Raw genomic sequence first — 27,216 nt, 5'->3', positions numbered from 1 at the left:
TGAGATTTGTAAATTTGCAGAATACAAAACTAATCATTGTCCTGTCATCAGATTCTGACCCTGCTTCAGACTTCTCCACAATTTTTTCTGCTGTGTTCCTTGGTCCTAAGGCTGCTTTTTTGTTCACTCATGTTCTATAACAAGCCTCTGAGGAACTCTCAGAAAAGCTGAATACACACAGGTAGACTGTATTTAGAAGGAATTGACTTGTCAGGACATAAATTTAGACTATTAAAGTAAAGAGAGCTGAATACATATGTGGGTCACACCTTTCAGATTTTTATTTTGATTATTTTCCTCCCCCTTCAGAATAAAACATTACTTCGTCTTGGTATTTCACATAAAATCCTGATAAAATAGATTTAAGTCTGCAATTGTAACACCAAAATGTGATAAAGTTTGAGTATTACTATGTTTTGCAAGGCACTGCATTTGATCATCTGAATCTGTATGTATATTGTTGAATTGGACTGTGTGTAATTGAATCTGAACCTGACAAATGATTTGACTGTATTCGAAGGAATCGGACTTCCAAAAGAGACCAACCTAAATATATTTTCCAAATAGATCATCTTTCAGTTTATTTTCAATCAGTCTTAAATTATTATTTTTTAAGCTCCAAATGGGTAAGAATAAAGGACAAATTTTCAGGTTGGGAACTGGGTTGGTCCAGGACCAGAGTAGTTGAATGCTGTAGGCTGTCACTTTAAATGCCTTCTCAAGCTTTAACATGAAAGCAAAGGTGTTAAGGTGACAGAGGATCATCCAGACAGTGACTGCAGGTGGTTTCCTGTCTGATAGTCTCAGGATGATTCAGCTGCAGGATAATTAGTCCTACGAGGTTCTCGACTGAATACCAACAGCAGCAGAGGGTTTTCCCACAGCAGGAGATGGAGTGATCCATGCTGCTCAGAGAGGTGGGTGTTGTCAGATACAGATCAGGAGCACAGATCTGACAAGCTTAGCTCAGCCTGCCTGTTATTCCAGTAAAACTTCGGTGTTTAGACTTCTATGGTTTGTGCAGTCTGTGATGAACAATGTCTTTCCTTAACTTCCCATCGCAACATTAAGTCATGTTTTAAAAATTAAAGCACATCATTTCAGTCCTAAAAAGTTCTACCTTTTACTAAACTGAAATCAAAACTAATCCTGAGGAAGTATTAAAATGGGGGGGGGATAGGTCTGCACGATTTTAGGAAACTACACAATTGTGAAATTATTGTTGATTATCGTGATGAAGATATGGGTTATAATGGGTCCATTTTAACCTGTAGAGAAGTAACATCCTTAGTTTTGCCTTTTGCTTTGAGCAGAGATGATAGTGACAGAAGGTGACAATTATGACCACTCATCACAGGTCAAATTCTTAACAGAGTTCAAGAGGATGATGACTGTGTTCGCTAAAGAAATTAAAGCCTAAACATTTCTTTCCTTCCTAACTCTGTAATACTGTGTTATGTCAAACCAGGGTGTCCAAAAGGATTCCTGTGAGCCATGAACCAGCAACATGATGTTGCTCCCGCAAATACGTCACTTGGTAGAGTGAAGAAACATTAGTGTTTTGTAAAGTTTTATGTATTTAATCAAAAATAAACAACTATCGTCATTATGTTAATTTCTCTTGAGCTAGATACCATGCTTGAATGTTCAAGGGTCTTTGACTAATTAAGAGATTTATCCCCCCTACCCCACTACTTTACAAACGTTCTCCCTCAAAAGAGTGAAAATGTAATAAATGATATGAAATAATTTTGAAACACAGAACATTTTTGTTGAGTTTTTATTGAAATGATCTGGAAGAAAAAACAAAAAAATCTGGTGGTGTTGAAAGATTTTTTTGTTCTTTGGTTTCTCTGAGCTTCATAAACTGAAATTTCTTCAGCAGCAAACAGTTTTAATTTCCTTATCATAGGTTTTTGATCTACCATACGTCTAGTTTGGATCAATCTGTAGAGTTTCCAGTTTAAGCCGCAGAAAAAACAGTTGCACTATAAATCCTTCATTTGGCTAAATAGATAAATGCACGTTTATTGGTGTGGCTTGTTGTCTGAGGCCAGACAATTGGAAACAAGCCAACTTTCATAGCAGAACATTTTCAATTTCAGAAGAATCTCACCTAATTAAATATTGCAGATCACAGTCAACATGAGCGTGACTTCTGAAAACCTTGCAGATATTTGTGTAAACCTGCTGTACTGGCATCAGTCAATAAAACATGGTCTATCCTAACAGGTTAATGTTTATTTAAGATTAGCAGAAATGATCTGATGTACAAGGATAATTCTGAACCCATACCCTCAGTGTTGTTTTCTCTGCTTCATGTACTTCAGTCTTCAGCTTAGAGAAACACACTTTAAAGATGGAAAAACAATGAGAGCCAGGGTGGTCTCAATCTGCTCTGATTTCATGGTGCCAGTAGGAAAAACTTTCAAACATTTTTAGTATTACTGACATGTTTCTTTTTTGTTCAGTTTGATGAAAAAATAAATAAATAAAAATCACAGTTTATCAAAGTCAAGGGTCTCAGGTGTGACAAGAGAGATTTTAAATCACATTAAATACAGACTCAAAGACAACATTTATAAAAAATTAAAAACCCGGTCTTAAAACCAGTTTTAACAAATACAAATGTCTGAGGTGTTAAACTAGTTTGTGGTTAAAGTTTCAGTTGTCTGAAATGTTTTATGGAAATGTCTTTTTGAAATTATGAAATATTGAAATGAATCGTAGCCTTTGCCTTTTTAGATACAATCTTTTATCTAAAGCGTAATTCTGTCTACTGAACTTGAAGCTAAAAATAAATAATAAAAGCATCTTCTCCCAGCCCTGATGGTATGTTTGTAGAACTTTAGGTGAATCTGAATGACAAAAATGGACAGAAAAAGTATTGTTTAATAAGGAAGAAAATTGGTTAATTTTTGTTGTTTAAGTGCAATTAAATTACTTTATTTTCAAGAGATGAAGAGAAAAAGGCAGATGACTGTAGCAGCAAAAGATGGACCACTAAAAACTACAAACACCAGACTCAAGTAACATCAAAGGTTAACTGTATTAAGGAGAATGGCAATAGGGGGAAGTCGAATGAGAAACAAATGTCCTTTGGTGCCTGATACCAGGTGCATTAACTCCATCATTTTCTCGGGACAAGGCCGGCAAAGTTGGTAATGTTTGACTGGCCCGAGACATCTTAAAGAAAAGTTCATCTTTCCAGACAGGTCAACTGTGAAAGAAGCGAAAGAGCAGACTAGGAGCCCATCGGTCTAACTAAAGACAGTGACTCAACTGATAATTTATTGGCATTGACTCATCGTTTGAACATTAATAAAAAATTAAAATGCTGCAAGTTAATGACAGCTGTGTAAAGGAGGAGCAGTTTAATCTAATGTAACAAGCCATTATTTATGATTATTCTAGTTTTAAATCAACACCTTTAGTTGTCTGTATAATTTATCCGTAGAGTTATTTATTCTCTATATTTAATTGTAGATTTTATGTTTGCTGTGAAGTATTTCGGGCAACATTAGCAACTGTTTTAAAATGTGCTTTATAAATGATTTGGACCTTTAAACTAAATTAATGTTTACTGGTAAGTTTCCTGAAATATATACAAATGAAAACCTTGTACTGTGTTTCTGAATACATTCATGTGAGATTAGATGGACCTATAGGATACACTGAAACACCGCCAAACTAGAAGTCCAAAATTTAGAAAAAGTGCTGGAAATATAAACAGAGTACAGGAACCTCTGTGCTTCTCTCTCTGTACATCTCAGCTGATGATGAAGACTCTGGGTCCCTCCTCTCTCATAGGAGGCAGACTTTCTATCACTACATTGTCCATCAGTCCATATTTATCTTCCTTTTTATTCCTCCCTCTTCCACTGGCTGAGACCTCTTCTGTAAGCCCCTCGCTCTCCACTGGCTGAGAAAGCTGATTGGTCAGCTGCTTCATTGTAGTCTGCATTAAGAGAAATCAAACGTCAAATTCCTGTATGAGGTTGCACAGTTTTTTCTTTATTTAGCACAAACAAAAACTTCCATTCATCTGAGGAGGGACGTTATGGGGGAAGGAGTGCCCACCTGCAGCTCTCTGAACAGGTGCAGCATGGCTACGCCCACCACAATGACCAGAAACGAACCCAGTGTTGTGACAATATCCACGGCGGACATGTTGCTCCACTCCTGGAAGAGGATGATTGAGGTGGACAGGACCACAGAGGTGAAGAGAACGTAGTAGATGGGATACACCAGCAGGGTGTTGAAGGTGTCCAGAGACTTGTTCAGGTAATTCACCTGCACAAAGACACACAGGTGACTTCAGTCTAACAAAAAGGTCTCCCATCCACGTTGAAACGTTGAGAATTGTATGTGATTAATGTGCATTTCCCTCTCCATGTCCTAGGAGCAAAGTGGTGATTTTCCCAATAAAATGGAACAAGAAACTGGTAGGAGTGTTGGTCATTCTGTTCCTCTCCCATTCCATAGGGTCTTTGTAGGGTCGGACTTTTCTGACCTGACGTTTTAGGGTATGAAGTGGAGCTGTCTGCCAAAGGACATTTCCTACTGACCATGTTTCACTTCATACTGGCCGATGGGCATGTTAATAGCCACATTGACTATTTTTTGATTATTTGACATAAAGGTCTATAATCTACTTAATATTCTAAGACATTGTGGTTATGTTATAAATGGTATCTACCGGGAGAAAGTTATTTTCTTTTGATCAAGAGTTTAAGTAAAGCAGATTTCAGAGAACAATATACACGAAAATTATAAATGAGGTTTTAATCACTTATCTCTAAAGATATATGATTTACAGCAATCAGGCATAACATTATGACCAAATGTATATGGCACCAAGATGCTGGCAGCAGATCCTTTAGGTCCTGTGATTTGCAATGCCTATTTTTGTGAACCCAGCTTACCTGTGTTACTATGGAAACAATGAGGGTGAGGAGCAGGATCCAGGTGAGAGGGTGGCTGAGCACAGAGATGTCATAAACCACTGAGAGGAGAAAGAAAACACATATTTCACAACAAAATTCGCAGCAGCACTGCTGAGTGATTTAAATAAAGGAAGACTTTAACTGAACAGAAGAGATGTTTATGGTCTTCAGGATAATGAGCATGAAAGCATGTGTGATTTCTTACTGGTGTTGATGGCGATGGCGAGGCCCTTTACAGATGACACAGTAAAGGCTCCCAGCAACGAGCAGATGCTGATGTATATCAGGATATTGGAACGACCAGACCGGGGACAGAAATACAACACGAGGACCGCACATAGAAACAACACCACCACAGCATAGACCAGGAAACCTGAAGCAGACAAGCATTGGCAAACAAAGATAAACAAAGACTCAAAGTACAAAGAATTTCTTTATTTTTCTTGTTTCATTAAAATTATGCTTGCATATAAAGTGACACTGGATTAGTTAAAAAAAAAACTGTCTAAAAGAAGCAAAGATGAGCAAGACCACCAGGCTCAGAAACATGAGCCTGGTGGTCTTGCTCTGAATGCTCCTCAGGCGGCTGCCTGAGGGGAGGGGCTGAAACAGTCTGTGTGCGGGGTGGGAGGAGTCCCTTCATGATGCAGAGGGCCCTCCCCCTGGATCGTGATGTGTAGAGCTCCGAGATGGTGAGAACAATGCTCCCCACAGTCCTCTGTCCAGCCTTTACCACCCTCTGCAGAGCCTTCCTCTCAGCAGCAGTGCAGATGCCGAGCCATACGGTGATGCAAGTGCAGAGGACATTCTCCACTCCACAGTGGTAGAAGCTCCTCAGGACTGAGTTCCTGAGGGAGCTGGGGACCACTTCGACAGCTGCTCCTCCGATGTGCAGGGGAGGGAAAGGGCACTTGTCTCTTCTCCTTCGTCTTCTTCACATGAATGCTGGCTTGCAGTATTTACTTTGAGTTTGTGCTGCTTATAATGCCTAATATAACATTCAGTTAAATACAAACTATTACAAACTATTTCCCATCATGTTTTTTGTCGCAATGTAAGCGCAACCTGGTCACTTGGACAACAACACTTTCCACTGTCAAAGTTGTTAAAAAGTAGTTATTTCCTTTATTAGGTGAAGTGCTTGAAAATGAACTCAACAGAAACACAAAAGGTGTAGGAACCTACTTAACAGAAAACCGGATTTTCTACAACATGTCAAGAAATGTCTGCAACTGAACTGGGCTGTGAGAGAGTGAGACTTTTAGTAGATAACAGGAAGGCTAAATATATAACAACAAAGTGCCTCAGTGTTATCCTTTTGAACTTTCAACCCTTACCCTTTATGGAGTATGCTGGATTTGGAAATATTGGAAGCTTTTTGGAAATCTCATTGCTAAATTGAGGTAAGGATGACCATTCTTTAGGGAATACTAGTTGAATAATGCTAGCTGCACGAACTACAGGGTGGGCCATTTATATGGATACACCTTAATAAAATGGGAATGGTTGCTCATATTAACTTCCTGTTTGTGGCACATTAGTATATGTGAGGGGAGAAACTTTTCAAGATGGGTGGTGGGCATGGCGGCCATTTTGAAGTCAGCCATTTTGAATCCAACTTTTGTTTTTTCAATAGGAAGAGGGTCATGTGACATATCAAACCTATTGGGAATTTCACAAGAAAAACAATGGTGTGCTTGGTTTTACCATAACTTTATTCTTTCATGAGTTATTTACATGTTTCTCTTTGTTTACAGCCATTGACATGTCGCTGAGGTTAACAAAGATAGTGGGGCCATTCTTCATCAATGGAAACCTCAAGGCCACTGGATATGCAAAATTGCTACATGATGATGTGTTTCCCTCTTTATGCACTGAAGCTGGCACATTCCCTGAGTTTTTCCAGCAAGATGGTGCACCACCACATTATGGGTGTCAGGTCCGAGCATTCCTAGATGAACAGTTTCCTGGAAAGTGGATTGGTCGTCGTGGGCCAGTTGAATGGCCCCCTAGGTCTCCCGATCTGACCCCCTTAGACTTTTATCTTTGGGGTCATCTGAAGGCAATTGTCTATGCTGTGAAGATACGAGATGTGCAGCACCTGAGACTACGGATACTGGAAGCCTGTGCTAGCATTTCTCCTGCGGTGTTGCTATCAGTGTGTGAAGAGTGGGAGGGTTGCATTGACAATCCAACACAATAGGCAGCACATTGAACACATTTTATAAGTGGTCAGAAACTTGTAAATAACTCATGAAAGAATAAAGTTATGTTAAAACCAAGCACACCATTGTTTTTCTTGTGAAATTCCCAATAGGTCTGACGCGTCACATGACCCTCTTCCTATTGAAAAAACAAAAGTTGGATTCAAAATGGCTGACTTCAAAATGGCCACCATGGCCACCACCCATCTTGAAAAGCTTCCCCCCTCACATATACTAATGTGCCACAAACAGGAAGTTAATATGACCAACCATTCCCATTTTATTAAGGTGTATCCATATAAATGGCCCACCCTGTAGATACTAATACAAGAATCTTTTATATTTGTAGTTCCGTCATCCAGCAGAGGGAAGTTTGTGTCTGATTGTTTGTTATATAGTCAAGGTATGCTTAGCTTTATAGCCAGCATAAATTCCATCAACTGAGGAGCTGTGAAAAACATTTTCAAGACAGCGTGAAAATAAAGTTATGCATATTTGGATAAATAATAGGATTCTCCTCTCACCTGGCTCCAGCAGTTTATTGGTCATATCCTGTAGTGACGTCACTTCCTGTTCTTGTGGAGCATGAATGACCAACAGAATGCTGCCCAGTACACACAGCAGACAACCGAGCTTCCCCATCACATTCAACTGCTCCCCCAACAGATAGGAGGAGAGAACTGCACTGAAATGCAGACAATTACAATGTCACTAAAACACATTAACATACTTTAAAAACTCATGTTCTCAAAACACTGACGGTGTGGAAATCTGTAGCTACCTGATGAGGACGCTGAGTGCTCCCAGTGGAGTCACCAGTGTGGCCGGAGCAAACATGTAGGCAACAAAGTTACACACCTCACCAGCACCCACTGGAGAGACACAGTGAACAAACACACAAACACACATGACTGCTGATCTCCTATCAGAAACCTTCACAATACAGAAACAGCAATCAAGCATTTAGGTTTTCCTTTTTTGGTCATAGTTTATCACTTCAATATCATCCGAGAGTGCCACTAATCTTTACAACTGTTGAGAAATGTGATTAAAACACATTTTAATGAGTTAAATTGAAGATATTGATAAGGACCATTATGATATGAAATTCACACCTGTGTATTACAAAATTTTTGAATAATGATAATGGAAGAGGAAATGAATAAGCAAGTACACAAATTTAAAACCTAATTAAAGACCTATTATGGAAAATCTGTGCATCTTTAAGCTTTTCTAAGGCCTAATATTAAGATTATAACAAACATTTTAAGATGTTAAAAGTCCCTGAAAAAACCCTGACAATTAGCTAGTTTAGATTACTTATTTTGATTGTGGAGAATGATTGTAGAGTCTGAGATGGATCCATTAACCCTTTCCAGATTGGTTGCCAGCAACAGTTTCTTCTCTAAGACTGTTGCTGTTTTGGTTTTATCCTGGCACAGTGCCAATGCTGACCACTTATAAAATGTGTTCAATGTGCTGCCTATTGTGTTGGATTGTCAATGCAACCCTCCCACTCTTCACACACTGATAGCAACACCGCAGGAGAAATGCTAGCACAGGCTTCCAGTATCCGTAGTCTCAGGTGCTGCACATCTCGTATCTTCACAGCATAGACCGTTGCCTTCAGATGACCCCAAAGCATTAATACAAAGATTTATGCTCCAGAACTGCAAACTGCCTAAACTAATGCTTTTACAAAAGGTGATCACACTGATTATCATCAGTTTATCAACAAAAATCAGCATCACCTGGCTGCTATTTTCTCTCTTAAATCCTCTAGACCCCTTTTTTGCATTTTGGTTTAGTTTAATGCCTTGTATTGTTCTATTTTTGAAGTTTTACTTGTATAATTTAAGCCAGTTTCCAAACTGAACAATAAATGAAAATCCTTTTTTTCGACTGCGAAACAGCAAACAACTATTCCTGGTGTTTCGTTTCAGTCACACAGAGGTTTGGACTGTAAAATGGTCTGCAGTTAAGTTCTTACTGGCTAACAGGCCTCCCCACCATAGCCAGTCTTTAAGGTAGCCATATCCTCCATCCCCTGCAGAAACACAAAAAGAAGCACATCTTAGTTGACTCTGCCACAGTTGTTGGTACTGACATTCTGTTTGAATATAATACGTGATGGTCAAAATGGGTATAATTTTCCTTCCACTTCAAACAATATGAACTTCTTTGATCTAAGTGAAAATCTAGATGTTTATAAGTTTGTATTTAATTTGATCTACTGTACAGAAATAAGCAGAAATATTGAAGATTTCAACTACTTATTGTGTGGAATATTCTATATTTTTACTGATGAGGAACTGATATCAGCTGGTTAATTAGTCAGGCTATTTGCTCCAGAAGCCAACCTACAGGCTAACATAACACTGATGGCTTGGTAAATTGTAGATTTAAAAACAACAATATATTAATAACAGTGATCATGACATTCCTTAAGTGTCATCACAGTGCTGCATTGCTCCACACACTCCCTGGCATCTCAATAAAATGTAGGAACAATGGGATGAAAAAGGTAGCCGGTTCTGAAACTAACGTTTTAAAAACCGTGTTATGTGTTAATATTAATAATCATCCCATGACTAGCCAGCAAGTGTTTCATGGCAAGTGCAACAACCCAGTTTTTGTGTGTGCGCAACTTTTATGTTACTTCTTAAAGAGATTTTCTGGTGTGATGACCTACCCTCTAATGGCCAAAAAATTGTGAATGTAGCTCAAATTTATGCTAGGGTTAAGAATGTACTGGTATTGAGTAAGGGTGGAATTGGGCACAAATGAGGTTACAAAAATTAATAGAAGTTAATGCAATGTTATTAGAAGGAAATAAATACAAACTTTGTGTGTTTTACAGTAATAAAAAACATAATTGTTAATAATCCTTTTAGTCAGGCACTTGAAGCCGTCACCCTACTTGGTAAAGAGTGATGGAAGAAGTGATGCAGGAGAGTGATACCAAACAGAACAAAGGTATTCACACATCTTTTAAATATCTGTTGGAAAACGGTTTGAAAAGCTTTTATTAGAAAAAAAAAAAAAAAGCCCATATTTAATGTCTACATAAGCAGTCAGTTTTTTTTTCCATCACTCTGACCCACCTTTGTTGTTCCTTTTTAAACCAGTTTCTTTTTGTCTTTATGCAAAATCTGTTTTGTTTTTGTTTTTTGTCATTTTGTTTTACTTCTCTATTTAGAGCTTCTGGCTCCATTGTTTCTTCACAGTTAATTTGTTTGTAACCACATTTGTTGCTCCAGTGATTACATCTCACAGCAGGCTGAGGGACTGAGTAAACATGAATCACATGTCAACATCCGCCTCCGCTCACCTGCTCTGGTGTGTCCGTTTCTGGCCAATCGGAGGAGAGCTTTCTTCTTGAGCATGACACTGCCACCAATCAGGAAGGCCGAAAGCAGTGCCAGAGCCAAGCCCAGCCACATGTTGTAAGAACTGTATGTCCGCACACCTGGAGACAACAGTCAAGAATGTGTGTTTAACAGGGTGTGCATCCTATACCCATTATAATACCTTCAGGACAATATTTCCTTAAGGAGTTTTCATGGTAACATCAGTAAGCAGAGATAAATATTCCCAGAAATAATTCAGTTTTTGCGTTTTCTTTTCGAGTTTTACAGTTAGGGTCACAAGTTTGTATCTCATCTCTGGCAAAAATCTGAAAGTAATTTTGGTATTTTAATAACTGGGATGGAATGATTCAATAAAAATAAGACAAGTTATTTTATTGTGCATTTTCTCAACTCTATACTTGGTCAACTAACTATACTTAGTCAAAACTGTACCTACATGTTCAAATAAATACATACAGTCCCCCTAACATTTGGTTAAGAGTTCCATAGCTAGTTTCACATTGACCACACACTTTTTTGTAGCCATCAACAAGCTTTTGAAATATCTCTGGTCAGGTCTTTGCCTGCTCTTCTTGACAGAATTAGTAAACCTTATTTAAAATAGGTCAGACCTTTCAACCGCAGTCAGCAGGGGCTTTGAGATGCTTTCTGTTAGCCTGCGTTGTTTAATCCAAAACAAGGTTTAATGCGTATGTAAAATTCTTTGCATGTTGAAACACCCACTTGTATCCACTATGTATGACGCACCACTACTATTGACAGCAAAGCAGCCACACATGATGAAGTCACTATCATGCGCCATAGTTGGTGCTTTTAGGGGAAAAAGAAAAAAAAAAAAAAACACTCACCTGCTCTAAATACATATTTATATAACTGCCCAAATATTTAAATAGGGGGTGTTAAAGGCTCTAAAATCTTTAACTTGACAAGGCCATGGTCTATTTACATCTCGTTGGTGATCATGATGGAAGCCTTCGTTTGACAGCAATCAGCACACAAAAAGAAAAGAAAACCGAAAGTTTTTCAGATCTGTCCACACCAGTCAGTTTAACATCACCATGGCCTGAGAGAATTCAACCAAAAAAAAAGCAGCCTCTGTTCCAAAATGGACAACTTCAAGCTCATCCAAAATTTTAAGCTGCACATATGGACAAGGCAAATGCACTGAAAAAGGTTTTAAGGTCAGATGTGACAAGAATTTAGCTATTTGGCCCAAAAAACAAGTAGTATGTTTGGAGGCATCAGGAGGGGGCTTTAAAACCTTAAGGCAAGAGTCCCAACCTACAATCATAGTGGTGACATCAAACTAAATCTGTTTAGCAGTTAGTGGTACTGGTGCATTGCAAAAAGAAGGACTACCTAATATTTCTATCATTTCACCTCAAATAAATAACTAGATGCTCAAAACTTGGACAGTGTCTGGTCTTTCAACAGGACAATAATCCAAAACACCCAATCCAACTGGTTTTACAATTAATAAAGCTGGCTAACATCAAGCTTGTGGAAGCAGCCTTCCCAATCCCCAATGTCAACCCTATTGGAAATTTGTGGACTGTGCCAAGAAACCAAACTATTTCTGTGCACGTTTCCAATTCTGCCAAGCAGAGTGATCAAATATCCAGCCAGAGGTACCCCAGGAGCATTTGATGGCTTTAAAAATGAAACGAACTATCATACAATTTACAACAAAGCAAGACAAAAGCAGGGTAAAGGACACTAAAATGCTTCTCAGAGACAGTCACAATTAGACATTGCATAACAAGAAGACATCACAGAACAATACAGGGCCAACTGCCACGAAACTAATAAAAGACTCGAACTACACAAGAATGTAAAATTTAAAACATCTGCTGCTTAAATACATCTTAAATAACCAATATTTAAGATACATTTGATGCACTTGACAGAATTAGCAGTGATTACTTTATTTAAATTAACTTGGACTTCCAGTTCCTTTCTGCTAGCTTAGGAATGAGGAAAAAGGTTTGACATATGACCTGTTTGGCTTCATTGTGTTTATGGAGGAAGTTTTGAGGCAGCTCACATCATTTTTGAATTAAAATTTATTCCAGTAAATCTTGCTGTGATACCAGAAAACCTAGTTTTAAACTTAACTTCCCTGTGGTTGTTTAAAATCACTTGAACATGCCAAATGTGCTTCTCTTTTTTGTTAAAGCAATAAATATCAATGAATGCACAAACACATAAATCCAACAGCAGCATCTGAGAAATGCAATAGTGAAAAAATAAAGATACATTTGTTTTAGCACTATAACCCCCTGTACTGTGTTGCCATTAACAAATTTATAGTAACAGATTTGCCTAATATAAATTGGAGGACATTACGTTCCAGGAACTCATTTCCAGGTGAGGGAATAGAAAAACCACAGATACATTATGTTACAAGTCATTAACATCCTGTCGTGATAAATGTCTGTATCGACTTAATGTAGATGGAAACAGAAAGGCAGGAAATAGCTACAATGAGTTAGAGCATAAAAACCGGAGCACACGGGAAAAAAATACAAATCTATCTAGATGTTCTACAAGGTGTTCCACTTGCTTAAACGCGTATGTTTATGATTCAGTTGCACTAACCAGGTAACTTTAATACAAAGTGTTCAGTACTACAAAAACTTACTGTATTTTTTCATAAAACTGGTTAGACATTCACTAATTATTCAGCCAGAGATCAGAATCAGACAATTTTCCCTTGGCTCTGATCTGTAATCGGCAGGTCAAACACGGAAATATTGTATTGTTTTACTGTTTATTAAATGCATCAAATCTATGGACTTCCACCTTCTTCCATATTAAAAACTACTAAGCTACATCTATTTAGATTAAAATTTTTGAGTTCACAAAAAAAAATGGGATTAAGGCTAGGGACATATGCATAAATGGTGACAAATCTTGCAATGAATTTATTTCCTGATTCAAAAGCCTTTGTATGTATTTAACCATATACTTAGCCATCATGTATCCATTTATTTCTCTTGGTACTTAATAGGGGTGTGATGATTCACCCAGCTTATATTATATTGGGTGTGTGATCATGTTAAGAGATGAGAGTAAATGAGATGAGAGTAAAGCTTTCACAAATCAAACTGTTTAAATGAATCTGTCACTACTGGAAAATAATCCAGTCCAGGTTAAACAGAATTTTTAAATCTTTAACAAAACATGGACCAAATGCCAAAACAGATTGCTCCTGTTTTGTTTTCACAAATATAAGGTTTCATAAACATCAGAGTGTTTACAGTGTTGAATTATCAAGGTCACGTTGGGCCAGTGTTGGTACTTTAAATTTCTAACCAGATATTATCAAATGCAGTCTAGATTTTTATATATATATAAAAACAACAACAAAGGGGGCAAAATGACCAGCACTCAACAAAAACATCATTATAGTAGCTAAAGAGACAACATGAGAAACACAATTTATCAGAAAGATAAATGTATGAAAATCATAAAGCAAAAGCAGGGCAAACAATAAAACATGCCCATTACACAACACAAATGAATCATAATGAAACTATCACTAAAGTGCAGCTCGATCCCACAAGGAAGAAAAACAAAATGTCTTTCTTTCAAATTTGACAAATGAAAGAAGATCCTAAGGACCAGAGACAGACATTTATCAGTTTATCCAACAACTTAAAGGGGATGGAAATAAACATCACAAACAGTAAAGCCAGCTACTGTAAATAAATGCTGACAAAGGGTCTAACTAAACTAAAACAATAAGCTTACAGAACAACAAGCTAGAACAACATGCAGCCATGTTTGTGGTATTTGATTTCACCTGCTGCACAACAGCTGATGTCAGCTTTAGGAAAGTCAGTTCCAGGAACCAAAGGCAGATCAACTTACAGCTTGTTACCTTCCTTATGTTACTTAATGAAGTGCTGGTGATTTCATTGTAAAAGACTGAAGTTTATCCACCTAATAATCCACATTTTATTAGACTGATCAGGATTTCAGAACAGTGACACAGAGAAGGAACGAATCAGGTTCCACGATGTTCAACGGTACTCAGATGTACAGATGCATCTTAATAGAATCCCAATTAAAAGCTAATTTATATTAGAAATAGAATTCTAAATGTGAAACTCATTTATTACTTACAAAGTGATATTTTTTGTTTTTATTATTTCGTAATTTGGATGAATATGACTTTCATTCATTGATCTTCTATACTACTTATTCCATAGTGGGTCATGGGGGAGCTGGTGCCTATTTCCAGCAGTCTATGGGCAAAAGGCAGGGTCACCCTGGACAGGTTGCCAGTTCATTGCAGGACAACACAGAGGCATACAGGACAAACAACCATCCACAAACTCATTCACACCTAAGGGCAATTTAGAGAGACCAATTAACCCAACAGTCATGTTTTTGGACTGTGGGAGGAAGCCGGAGTACCCAGAGAGAACCCACACAGGCATGGGGAGAACATGCAAACTCCATGCATAAAGACCCCTGGCCAGGAGTTGAACCCAGGACCTTCTTGCTGCAAGGCAACAGTGCTACCAACTGCGCTACCATGTAGGCCCTGGCTTATAGTTATTGTTTTTAAAAATTAAAAATCATTTTCTACAAATCAAAGACAGAAATGTTGGCATGATGAATGTATGTCCATGTACTGTTCACTATATGCACTCAATAATGGCTGGTCCTCCTTTTCCATAAATTACTGCGTTAATGTAGCATGGCATGGAGGCAATCAGCCTGTAGCTTTTCTGAGGTGTAATGGAAGCTCAGTTGGCTTTGATACCAGCCTTGTTTTCTCTGTTGCATAAGCAAATTGATACCATGGTCACTTGAGCAAGCATTGGTACTTTCGGCAGTCGGTATCTCAAATATTTGTCAGCAGAGGGAAGCATGAAGCTTTCCAAAATTTCCTGGTAGACTGCTCTGACTTTGGACTTGATAAAACACAGTGGACCATGGCTCCAGAAATGTTCACTGACTGTGGAAACATCACAGTGGACCTCAAGGAACTGGAATTCGGTGCCTCTCCACTGTTCCTATGGACTCTGGCACATTGGTTTCCAAATGAAATGTAAGATTCACTTTGTACCACTGAGAAACAGCCCAGTCCTTCTCCTTCACCCTGGTAAGATGGTTCAGTATCTTGTTCAGGAAAGGCCCAACACAAGGAACGCATGAGTTATAGTCAATCTCCTGTATATGTCAAAATGTTGCTTGTGCACATCTTTCTAACACACCTTATCCATCCACTAAACTTTCCATTAACATGCTTGGATACAGCACTCTAAACAGCCAGCTTCTTTAGAAGTAGTGGTTTTCTGTTGTGGTTTACCACAACATCCTCCATCCTCCATCCTCATGGAGGGTGTCAACGACTGCTTGTGAACTGTCAAGTCAGTAGTCATGATTGTGTGGGCAATGTCCATTTTTTTATTGGTGTAATGCAAAATTCAAACTTTCTGAGAAACAGAAGCTTGAGTTTTCTTATTGGCTTTAAGATTTAATCACCAAAACTAAAACAAATTACAACATTTATGCAAGTTTATCGTTAATAGAATTGAAATAAATTAAGTCTTTTGATAATTTAAATCATTGAGATGCACCTCTATCCTAATTAGCAGAATCAGTGACAGATGTCTGTAAAGAGCTCTTGTTATTTGAGCCAAATAGCTTAATTATTGTCACATCTGGAGCTAAATATTTCTTCTTTATCACACCCACTGGCCTCCCTTCACAATAACTATTGCATCGACTCAGGCTTTAATCATGCATCAGTATTTTTTATAAATGACACATTCAGACGGTCTGCATTGTATTATCCCACTGTTCCAAATCTGGTTTGAATTGAGAGTTGACATCAAACTTCATCTTTCCGCCAAATATTAGCTCCAGTCTTAGGGTTAATTACTCCGGATCACCTCAGAACCCGAGTGCCCGTTTGGCCTGCTTTGCAAAACTCAGAAAATCCTATTAACCTTCAGTTTGAAAATATTTTTGACAATTTGCTGCTTTTAGATGCAGCTGAGACACTTGTTCAACCGAATCAGCCTGGACCAAGCATGCATCATATTTCCAGAACAACACTGAGGCAGGAACAACTGAAATAAGGCGCGTTTACACAAAAGCAAAACAAGATGACAATCTGTGAACACAAATGTGTGTGTGATGGAGTACCTGTTGGTAGGCTGTTGTTTAGGTGTGTGGGGATCAGACTTTGGTCCGTGGTGACCAAACACACAGTTGTCTGGGAGCCACACCGCAGCATAAGCACAGACCCTGCAGAGACATGAAGCATTCGCGGAAAATTTTAAGTTCTGTTGGAAATGTTCAATTTCACTACAATCAAGGCTACATTCAAGCTGATCGTTTCTCATTATTGCATAATATCTTTATTAGGTTATTACGGAAATAAACAATAATTATCATGACGATAAATCAATGCAGAAATTTTCTGTAAATCATAAAAGGACCTTCTTGTCATTATCCTGTTTTGGTCCAGCAGAGACGAACCAAACACTGAATGTAGGACAACCCTTTGCAAAATACCTACATAACAGTTAACAATGAGCCCGTCTTTCCTCTCACCGTCAACTTGCCTGCATGAAGAGAACTGCCGATCCTCCATCATCAGACCTCATTTCATTAGCCAATAATATCCAGGATCTTATTCCATCATCCATATACCATGACCAAAGCAGAGAATTAGAAAATAGATGGACCAGTAAATGAAGAACTTAACCTTTGGGGTTAGCTCTGTTCTCACCACATCAGACAGGACTCAATTTGTCTGTCCATCTCCAGATCCATCCTACCATCACTTATGAATAAGAAATCAAAATATTTGAACTCCTCCACTAGAGGCAAAAACTAACCAACGACCTGGGGGAAGCAATCCATCTTTTGTCTTCAAGTTGACAAACTGTGGTCTAAAACTTTAAAATGTACAGATTAGGGCTGCACAAATGTAAAGAAAATATTCTCTTTGCAATATTAGTGTGTGCAAAATTTATATCACAACCTGACTGTTTCGAGTGCAATGATTGTTGGCTAATATATTCCAAGTGTTATAAACTTGCATTTTACATGCTAATGTATTGTTTAGTCAGTTGGATGGAGTCTCACACCGGACACAAATGGCATTACTCAAAATGTCACAGAGTGATGGAAGCACAGACAAGGGAGAAAACAGACATCAACTGACATCGTCATCAGCATATTTACCAATATTATCACAATTGCAAGATTTTCTAATGTCCTGCAGCCCTAACATTGAGTTACGAGTCCGTGCACTGTTTGCACAAATACTGTATTTCATTTCTCCACTTACAGGTGGCAGGGGAAGGCAAAGGAAAGGAGGTTTGAGGCACTACTGTTGCTTTTCTCCAGATGACTGTGCATGTAAACATAGCTAAATTAACAGAGGAGACATTGTCCTCAAATGACCTAGGTGAAAATGTTGTCAAACTATGTTGTGCCTACAAAGGGACTGGAAAAAAACATGGAAATGTGTCTCAATTAAAGTATTTTTCTCCTGATCTGACACAAGATAAAAAAAAAATAAATAAATAAAAAAGGGAGTATCTGGATTTTTATTTTTGTTTTGTATTTACTTAACCAGGAAAATGCTCATTGACATAAATTCCAGGAGCACCCTGGAGTATTGATAAATTCAGCTATAATCAAATAGAGTAAATGCAAATACAAAGAACAGATCAATTAATGCAGCAATCTATTTGTTTTATTCAGAAGTCTGATTTTCAGAGTTCCTAGTCTTTATGTCAGATGATTTGACTTGGAAAGCTGAAGATGTTTGAGTGGCCCCAGGTTTAATCATGCCCCTGTGTAATAAATGAGAGTTGGTGGCGTCCTCTAATCTTTTAGTATGGATGAAAGTGAAGGAAAGGGTTATTCTGTGTAACTCTCTGCTCCATACATCCTGAGAAAACTTCGTTCACACCGATATGTTTTCTGTCACATCATAAAAAAAAGGACTTTAAACCATTACACTGGTTTGATGTAAAATTTCAGCTGTTCAGAAACTGTATTTTTTAACCTTGGTATATATTGTTATCAGCTTATATTTCTACTAGTATCCAGCACCAGAACAATGAACAAATTGAAGGACCAAGTTGTACAATATTAAAAGCTGGAAACCAGAAACCAGCAGAATATTTATGGGAAATATAGAATATCACAATTGTCAGCTATTAAAGAAACCCTTTGGGTACAATTACATGATTATAAAAAGGCTGAATTAGAACAGGATGGGAAAATATATGGGTCAGAAACAAAACATTTCAGAATGGTTAAAGTTTATTAAGATATTAAAGTTCAGCCTAAGATGATTCATGTTATTTTACTCTTTGTAAGGAGAGTCCTTTGTTTGTACAATATGCAGAAACCAGACGCAAAAGATAAACAACATTTCTGTTCATCAGCAGGGATCAGGAAGCTGGAGGGAGCTAAATACAGGGAAATTCTACAAGAAAACTTGTTAGAGACTTTCAACTGGGGCTGACGTTCACATTCCAGCAGGATAACAACTTTAAACATACAGCCAGAGCTACAATGTAATGATTTACATCAAAGTATATCCATGTGTTAGAATGGCCTTCTCAAAGTCCTGACCTAAATCAAACCAAGAATGTGTACCTAGACTTGAAAACAAATGCTTAAAGACACTTGCCATTCAATCTGACTGAACCTAAACTATTTTGCAAAGAAAAATGGGTAAACATTTCAGTCTCTAAAAGAGCAAATGTGGTAGAGCCATACCCAGAAGAATTTAAGATTACTTTGAATACATTTGTGATGTTTCATGGAAAAAAAAAAATACACTGACAGGAAAGAAACAGTTTTTTTTCTAATATGAAATAAATTATATATAAATCCAACTAAGGCAAGAAAAAAAAAAGCTTTGTATTAGGTTCCTGAGCAGCTTTATCATGAGTCAGGAAAGCTAAAAAGGGGGATTGAGAAATTCATGATTGTGTCAATATAGCTCTTTTCACTTTTGCACACACTTTCTTGTCTCTCTGAACCTCAAAGCAATACTTGTTTCATGTGTGTAGAGTTGTGTAATACTGGTCCAACCACTCTGCTGTAAGTGCAACAAGAAGAGCTTGGCTAATATTTGCACTGTCAACAAGACAGTCCCCGGCACCATCCAGCCAGGAAATGCTCAAAAACAAGCGGAGGAGAGATATGTTTGGATTTCAGGTGTGGGAAGCAATTAAAATAACTTCATCCGTTATCTATACCCGCTCGTACCGGCAAGTTGATGGGGTGGGGTAACGCATGTGTGGCGCTGGGGGTTGTTGGTGCCTATCTCCAGTGGTCACCAGTCTATCACAGGGTAAATCAGAGAAACCAATTAATCTAACACATGTTTTTGGAGAGTCGGAGGAAGCCAGAGAGAACTCCCACATGAAAGGGGAAATAATACAAAACTCCATGCAGAAATACCCCAGGCCGGGATCCGTGCCCAGGACCTTCATCCAGCAAGGCAACAGTGTTACCAACTGCCCCACCGGGCAACCAAATTAAAATACCTTAAAACCCAAAATGACTTAAAGGCAAAAACATGGAGAGATACGATTTGGGGATAAGGTTGAGCAAGCAGGATTTACAAAACAAATGTTCAGAATTAATCATTTATTAATGTAACCTGGTATTTATGTTAAAATAAAATAAGCATTTTTTTCTTATTTTTAGTACAATTTTCTTTAAACCCCTCATAAAGCCTAAATATTTTTATTAGAGAAAGCAGTTTAGTCTTCTTTCTAAATAAAGAGCAGGAAAAGACAACCAAAAAGTCATTAGGTTTAGAGGATAAAATACACTAGAATGGTAGATTTGTGTTCTGAACATTTTAAAACTAAGTTTACCTTCTTTTTAATTAAGATGTTGCAGTTAGAATAACAACAGGTTTTAATCTTTTAGTGAAGTTGAGGACCGAAAAGGGAGAAAACAAGTGATAAATACTAAAACATATATACATTTGTACAATCCTGGCAGACTGAAACGAGACAAGTTAAAGTGTGAAGATAAAGTGATTTCTCTGTAACGGCTATGATCATTTAAGATTAAGACTAAATGATCCAGAGTTGCTCTTTTTTATACTTTCTTTAGCATATTATATCAATGATTAGCAACATTAGTATTACTAACTGGACACATTAAATCAGAATCAGCTTTGTTGCCAAGTTCGTACAAACAAACAAGGAATTTGACTCCAGTACACTTTGCTCTCTGGGTTGTTTTTCTTTTGTTTGTTTTGTTTTTTTTTTTTTATGTGTTATAAGCTATATTTATGCATATATCTTTATGACCTTAAATACATATATACAAATATACAAAGGTGCATTTGCAACATCTGTATGCTGTTGTTTTGTACTCTATTAAATGTTCAACAGAGAAACAGCCTGGGGGAAGAAACTGTCTTTGTGGCGGCTGGTTTTAGTTAACAGTGCTCTGTAGCGGCGGCCTGAAGGTAAAACTCTAAACAGTTAATGTGCAGGGTGTGAGGGGTCTGCAGAGATTTTAGCAGCTCTTTTCCTGACCCTAGGCCTGTATAAGTCCTGGATGGAGGGAAGGGCAGCTCTGATGATTCTCTCTGCAGTCCTGATTATTCGTTGCAGTCTTGACCTGTACTGTTTTGCGGATGATCCAAACCACAATGAGATGGATGAAGACAGGACAGACTGAATGATGGCAGTGTAGAAGATGACCAGCAGCTCCTGTGGAAGGTTGAACTTCTTGAGTTGCCTCAGGAAGAACAGTCTCTGCTGGGCCTTCTTTCAAACAGTGTCTATGTGTGAAGACCATCTCAGGTCCTCAGAGATGGTGGTTCCTAAGAACCTGAAGTGGTCGACGGCCAATACAGTGTTGTTGAGGATGGTGAGGGGGGTGTATGGGGGTGGTGTTCTCCAAAAGTTCACCACCATTTCCACAGTCTTGAGTGGGTTCAGTTCAAGGTAGTTCTGACCGCACCAGTGTACCAGCCGATCCACCTGCTGTCTGTATGCAGACTCATCACCATCCTGGATCAGTCCAATAACAGTGGTGTCATCTGCAAACTTCAGGAGTTTCACGGACGAGTCCGATGAGGTGCAGTCATTTGTGTACAGAGAGAAGAGGACTGGGGAGAGAACACACCCCTGGGGGGCACCAGTACTTATTGATCTGGATCGGGAGAAGATGCTCCCCAGTCTCACCTGCTGCTGTTGGTCCGTCAGGAAGCTGTTGATCCACTGACAGGTGGAGGCTGGGACGTTGAGCTGGGTGAGCTTCTGGTGGAGGATGTCTGGTATGATGGTGTTGAAGGCCGAGCTGAAGTCAACAAACAGGATCCTGGCGTACGTCCCTGGGTGGTCGAGGTGTTGCAGGATGAAGTGTAGACCTAAGTTAACAGCATCATCTGCCGACCTGTTTGCTCGGTAAGCAAATTGCAGGGGGTCCAGCAGGGGGCCTGTGATGTCTTTCAGGTGCTTCAACACCAGCCGCTCAAAGGATTTCATGACCACAGACATCAGGGCTACAGGCCTGTAGTCATTTAATCCTACAATGGTGGGTTTCTTGGGCACCGGGATGATGGTGGATCGTTTGAAGCAGGAGGGGACCTCACATTTCTCCAGTGACTTGTGGAAGGTCCGGGTGAAGATCGGAGCAAGTTGATTTGCACAGGCTTTCAGGCATGATGGGGAGACGTTATCAGGTCCTCCAGCTTTCTTTGTTTTCATGCGCTGAAAGAGCCTATTTACATCTGTAGTCTTGGCGTGTGTTTCTCCAAAGGTGGATAGATAGGTTATTACCTTAACTTTGAGATTTACAAAAGGCTACCAGCATTTCTATAAGTTTGAAAGCTAAAAAAAAAAAGAAGAAAACAGAGCAACTTTGCAGTAATAAGTTGAAAGATCTTGGCATATACTGAAGTCGGCTTTTGGGTCAACTAGATACTAATTCAACAAAATGCCTCTCAGACATGTACCAACTGACTCCATGTGGCAGACAGCTCCTTTGTGTTCAAGAAAAAGTCAGATATAAATTTACCAAACTGCAAAAATACAAATGACGAAGGAGAGAAATTACCTGGATGTGCCGTAGTCTAGCTCTCTTTCATGGTAGCCTGAATGAACACCCAAGGCATCTTCACAGTAAATAGTTTCCTGTTAATCAGCGAATATTCTTTTGACTTAATTTTTAAACTCCTCAGTGATAAAGAAAATTGCTAACCTTTAGTTTTCTTCCCTCAGAAACAACAAGTTTTGTTAGCAGTCTGACCGGCAAGTCACAAATCAGGGCCTGCCATGCATTGTTTTTATGATTGTGTACAGCAATTGTGGTCCTGTCGGTGTATAAAGTGCTTTATAAATAAAGTTGGTATGGTATGGTATGCTGCAAATCAGCCGATTTAGCTAATTTCTCAGTGCATCCTCAATATGAATTATAATTGCCGACCAGACAATGTCCCAGATTGTTATCGGTTTTCAAAAGTTGAAAAGACATGACAGATGGCCATTTTTGTTTGTCCTAAAGCCAATAACTGAAGATACCAGTGAAAGCTCTTAAACTGGACAGCTGGATTGGAGAAATACGACACCTAATTATAACTAGAAATATCTGTGTATAAACTAGTAATCAGAAACCACAAATGTAAATAACAAGTTGTTATTTTACTTGGTTAAAAATACATTCAAAAAAGATAAATTGAAGTAAAAGCCATTGTTAATGTTTGTGGACCAAAACAGATGAGCAGAAATGGAGACGTTGTTTTCTTTTCACCAAACAGAAACAAAATTGCCGTCAAGGAGAAACAGAAAACTGGCCAATTTTTTAAATTTGGGTCAATTCTGTGGCAAGCTAAAGTAAGTAAACCCAGAATATTATGACTTGTGTCTTTTTAATACCTCTTAAAAGACATAGATAGTGCTTTTTACTGAGGATTTGATCCAACAAAACTTTGTTTGATGACCTGAAGAGTCCTAATTTTTATCAACCTAAAAGTCTCTAAGTTAATATTATAACTATTTCTATACAAAATAAAACAAAAACTCAGAATTTAATAATTATATATATCAAAGAGAGCAGCGGTTTAATTAGCAGGGTCCAGAACAGTTCAAACATGCAAATACTTCATAGTTTAATTTCAGGATTAAAATATAAGGTTTCATTTGTAAATACAAGACAAATGACTTTTTGATTCAAGGCACATTGATTGTGTCTGCTTTCAAGCTTTGACTTTTTTGCTGAATAAAAGGGACTACTAAAAGTCAACTCCTCGACTTTTATTCTTACCTCCAAAGATGCGGAACATTCACCACTGTTTGCTGAATGTTTCATTACAATATCTACAGAATTTGTTAACTAATTTGTGGGGGATTTGGGGGTCATAACAGGTGTCAATGTTAATTGAAGCAGGTACACTGTCAGAATTTCAGCTTGGTTTTTTTTCAAGTTTATTTATATAGCGCTTTTCAGCAACGAGACACTCAAAGCGCTGTACATACAATTACAATACAATCACAAAGCAAACAAAAACAGATACAGACAGAAAAACAAATCAAATGATAAAAATCAAACAACAGAGGTAATTTTAAAAAGTTAAATAAAATAAAGAGAATAGAATGATGGACAAGAAAATGAAAGGAAAATTGGACTGAAAACGCAACCAATCATGCCTAGATGGCCCAGTCAAAGGCCACTCTAAACAAATAAGATTTTAATCTGGATTTAAAGCAACTTAGGGTTTCAGCGCTTTTACAGTTTTCTGGCAGTTTATTCCAGATTAGTGGAGCATAAGAACTAAAAGCTGCTTCTCCATGTTTAGTTCTGGTTCTGGTTCTGCAGAGTAGATTTGAGCCAGAAGACCTGAGAGGTCTGGGTGGTTGATCCACTGACAACAAGTCTGTAATGTATTTTGATGCTAATCCATTCAGTGATTTATAGTCTAACAGAAGTATTTTAAACTCTATTCTCTGAGCTACAGGGAACCAGTGTAGGGACTTTAGAACCGGGCCGATGTGCTCCACTTCCTTAGTTCTAGTGAGGACGCAGGCAGCAGCGTTCTGGATCAACTGCATCTGTCTGATCCACTTTTTAGGCAGACCTGTGAAGACACTGTTGCAGTAATCAATTCTACTAAAGATGGACGCATGAATTAGTTTTTCAAGGTCCTGCTGAGACATTAGTCCTTTAATCCTGGAGATGTTCTTTAGGTGATAGAAGGCCGACCTTGTTACTGTCTTTATGTTCCTCTGAAGGTTCAGGTCTGAATCCATCACTACACCCAGGTTTCTAGCCTGACTGGTGGTTTCTAGCTGTATTAAATGAAGCTGTGTGCTAACTTTTAAACGCTCTTCCTTTGGTCCAAAGATTATTACTTCAGTTTTTACTTTTAAATATAAAAACCAGTAGTTCCTTAATATTAATTTTAAATTCAACATGGGATATTGCTGACACATAATTTCAACGTGATACTTTCTTTTTATTTTAAAACCATAGTCAAACACCTTTCCTTGATTTTTAAAAGTTGTTTAGAAAATTCAAACTCCAAAACAGGCACGAACCAATTATTATTTACAGTTAAGAATTTTGTATTTCAAACTATTTCAATTCAATTTTGCTTAGTCTATAAGTTGGATATTCAGTGTTTGATATAATTTATGACTACTTTTCAGAATACAGGTAACGCATTATTCCAGATAAACATGATAAACATCTTTGCCCCATATCGTAGGGGTACTGATGGGTATCATGGTACATAATTTGATATTAAAAAAAAAAAAAAAACGTGTAACCTGGTTTATAGATTGGTGACGTTTAATAGAAAACTTACAGAATATAAACAACTGTTTCAGCTCTGAATTTGGGAACAAGAAGCACAATAGTTCCCTCTGAACACCTGAGACAAAAAAGCTCCACGGATCGTTAGGTGCGGAACATTAACCTTTTCTGCTCAGTGGATTTGTTTGTTCCTCAAAGAGTTTCCACCTGACAGGTGCAACAACAGGAGTGTGGAGTTGAGATTAACAGAAAGTTTCTCCTTACCATTTGTGCACGTCTCGTTGTTCAGGTGAATCTCTCGCATCGCGCTGTTGTCGGGTGAAATTGATCTGGAGAAACAAGGCGCTGACCGGGAAGTGCGTCTTTACCTTCGTACACCAGAAAGCGGTCTACTTAAAACATTTTATATAAAATCCATATAAAATATGTTCAGAAGGCTGGTATGTCAGTCCGCAGGACAGATATCAGCTCAGAGCTGAGGGTCCGACCGCCGCTGTTTTATCGGAATCAGCCACAGCCCGAAGGGAACTCAGGTGACCACGCCCCGCTGCAGGCACCTGCTGCAGCCAGAGCCGGCCCAAACTCGCTTGAGGCCCTGAGGAGAATTTCATTTGGGGGGGCCATTAAGTTATTTATTTATTTTTATAGCTATTTTTATTGTGTATTTAACAAAATTGGTTTTACAATGAACTAGTAAACCAACAATAAATTTAAAGTGTCTCTATGCCAGAACATATTTTGTTTAGCTATTGCCTCAGTTATTTCACATTGTTTTTTGAATACATATCACTAGGAATAAAGTGCTAATTTTAAACATGTTTTCATTTACTCTTTTTCTTTTACATTTTGCTTCCATAGACATTTTATAAAAAGGTGAAAAAGTTAGGTGAAAATCATTAGATAGTGCCCCGGCCAACAATTAGATATTCGGCCTACATGGGTGGGAAATGGGCTGAGAAATTTAGTTGTCCAAAGGTTACATAATGCCCTCCTATTAGGTGCCTTTATAGTTGTTTTTTTTTTGCAAGACAACTCTGTGTAAAAACTGGGCCCTTCATGTCTCAAGCAATTTGAACAGATTTTCCTAATGAGTCACCCACATAAGGTGACCTCCAGGCTTTGGTAGTAGGTGGTTTTGCTCACCTAAGTGAGTCCCAGGGTTATTATAGTTAACGAAAATGAACAGAAAAAAAACTGAAATTGAGAAAACAGTTTTGTTAACTGAAATAAATAAAAACGAATAAAAAGGAAAACTATAACTGTAACTGTATTTTGCGTTTAGAAAACTAACTGAAATTATAGACAGAATACCCTCTGTTTTTGTGTTTCTCAATTTAATTATAAGCTTTGCAAACTAATGTGAAATGGATTTTATTTCCATATGAGCAAATAATGCCAGGTATCAGCACTGTGTGGAATGCCATTGTGAGCCCAGGCCAACTTAGTGAATATTCAGCTTATTCAAAATCCGAATGAGGCCCTTTATCACATTTGATTGGCATGTTTCGTTGTTTTCTTCTTTATTTGAAGAGAAAGAACAATTGATTAATTCCTGAATTATTTGCAGAAAGTTACAGTGATGTTTTGGATGATTACTGTTTATTATTTAATTATTTATATATTTTTGTATTTGGGTAAAGGCAACAACAATCCCACTCAAAAGAGTAAGTTTTTTTCATTTACTGCAGAGCTGTGTCTACTACTACCAGAGATCCACTAGATACAATGTCTGCAGCCAAACCCCTATCCTGAAACCTGCTGTTAATCCTGCAGTAGTCTAATGCTTCGAACAGTGGTTCTCTAACTTTTTATAACAATGCGATGTCAGTAAATACAAATTACTATTACAAGTACCATTTGGTGAAAAAAGAGCATTATTATCCATTGGCACTGCATGATTGATTGAAGGATGCAGTGTAT

General features: G+C 38.0%; 1 protein-coding gene and 1 long non-coding RNA gene across 2 annotated transcripts in view; one reads left to right on the top strand and one right to left on the bottom strand.

Annotated features, from left to right (window-relative positions):
• LOC124875875 overlaps positions 1-27,216 on the top strand; it is a 412,032-nt gene that overhangs the window by 367,321 nt on the left and 17,495 nt on the right. The gene's annotated exons all lie outside the window — the stretch shown is intronic.
• Positions 1,767-25,818, bottom strand: nipal4 (NIPA like domain containing 4). Its single transcript, XM_047378280.1, has 10 exons — positions 25,561-25,818; positions 16,687-16,788; positions 10,482-10,619; positions 9,141-9,197; positions 7,932-8,022; positions 7,675-7,835; positions 5,152-5,319; positions 4,926-5,005; positions 4,081-4,293; positions 1,767-3,958 (listed from the first exon to the last, which is right to left on the bottom strand). The coding sequence occupies exons 1-10, from the start codon at positions 25,598-25,600 to the stop codon at positions 3,770-3,772; spliced, it is 1,239 nt and encodes a 412-aa protein (XP_047234236.1). The 5' UTR covers positions 25,601-25,818; the 3' UTR covers positions 1,767-3,769.

This window comes from Girardinichthys multiradiatus, chromosome 11 (genome assembly GCF_021462225.1).
Source record: "Girardinichthys multiradiatus isolate DD_20200921_A chromosome 11, DD_fGirMul_XY1, whole genome shotgun sequence".
NCBI classification, from domain to species: Eukaryota; Metazoa; Chordata; class Actinopteri; order Cyprinodontiformes; family Goodeidae; genus Girardinichthys; species Girardinichthys multiradiatus.
This window is presented reverse-complemented; position numbering and strand designations above follow the sequence as displayed.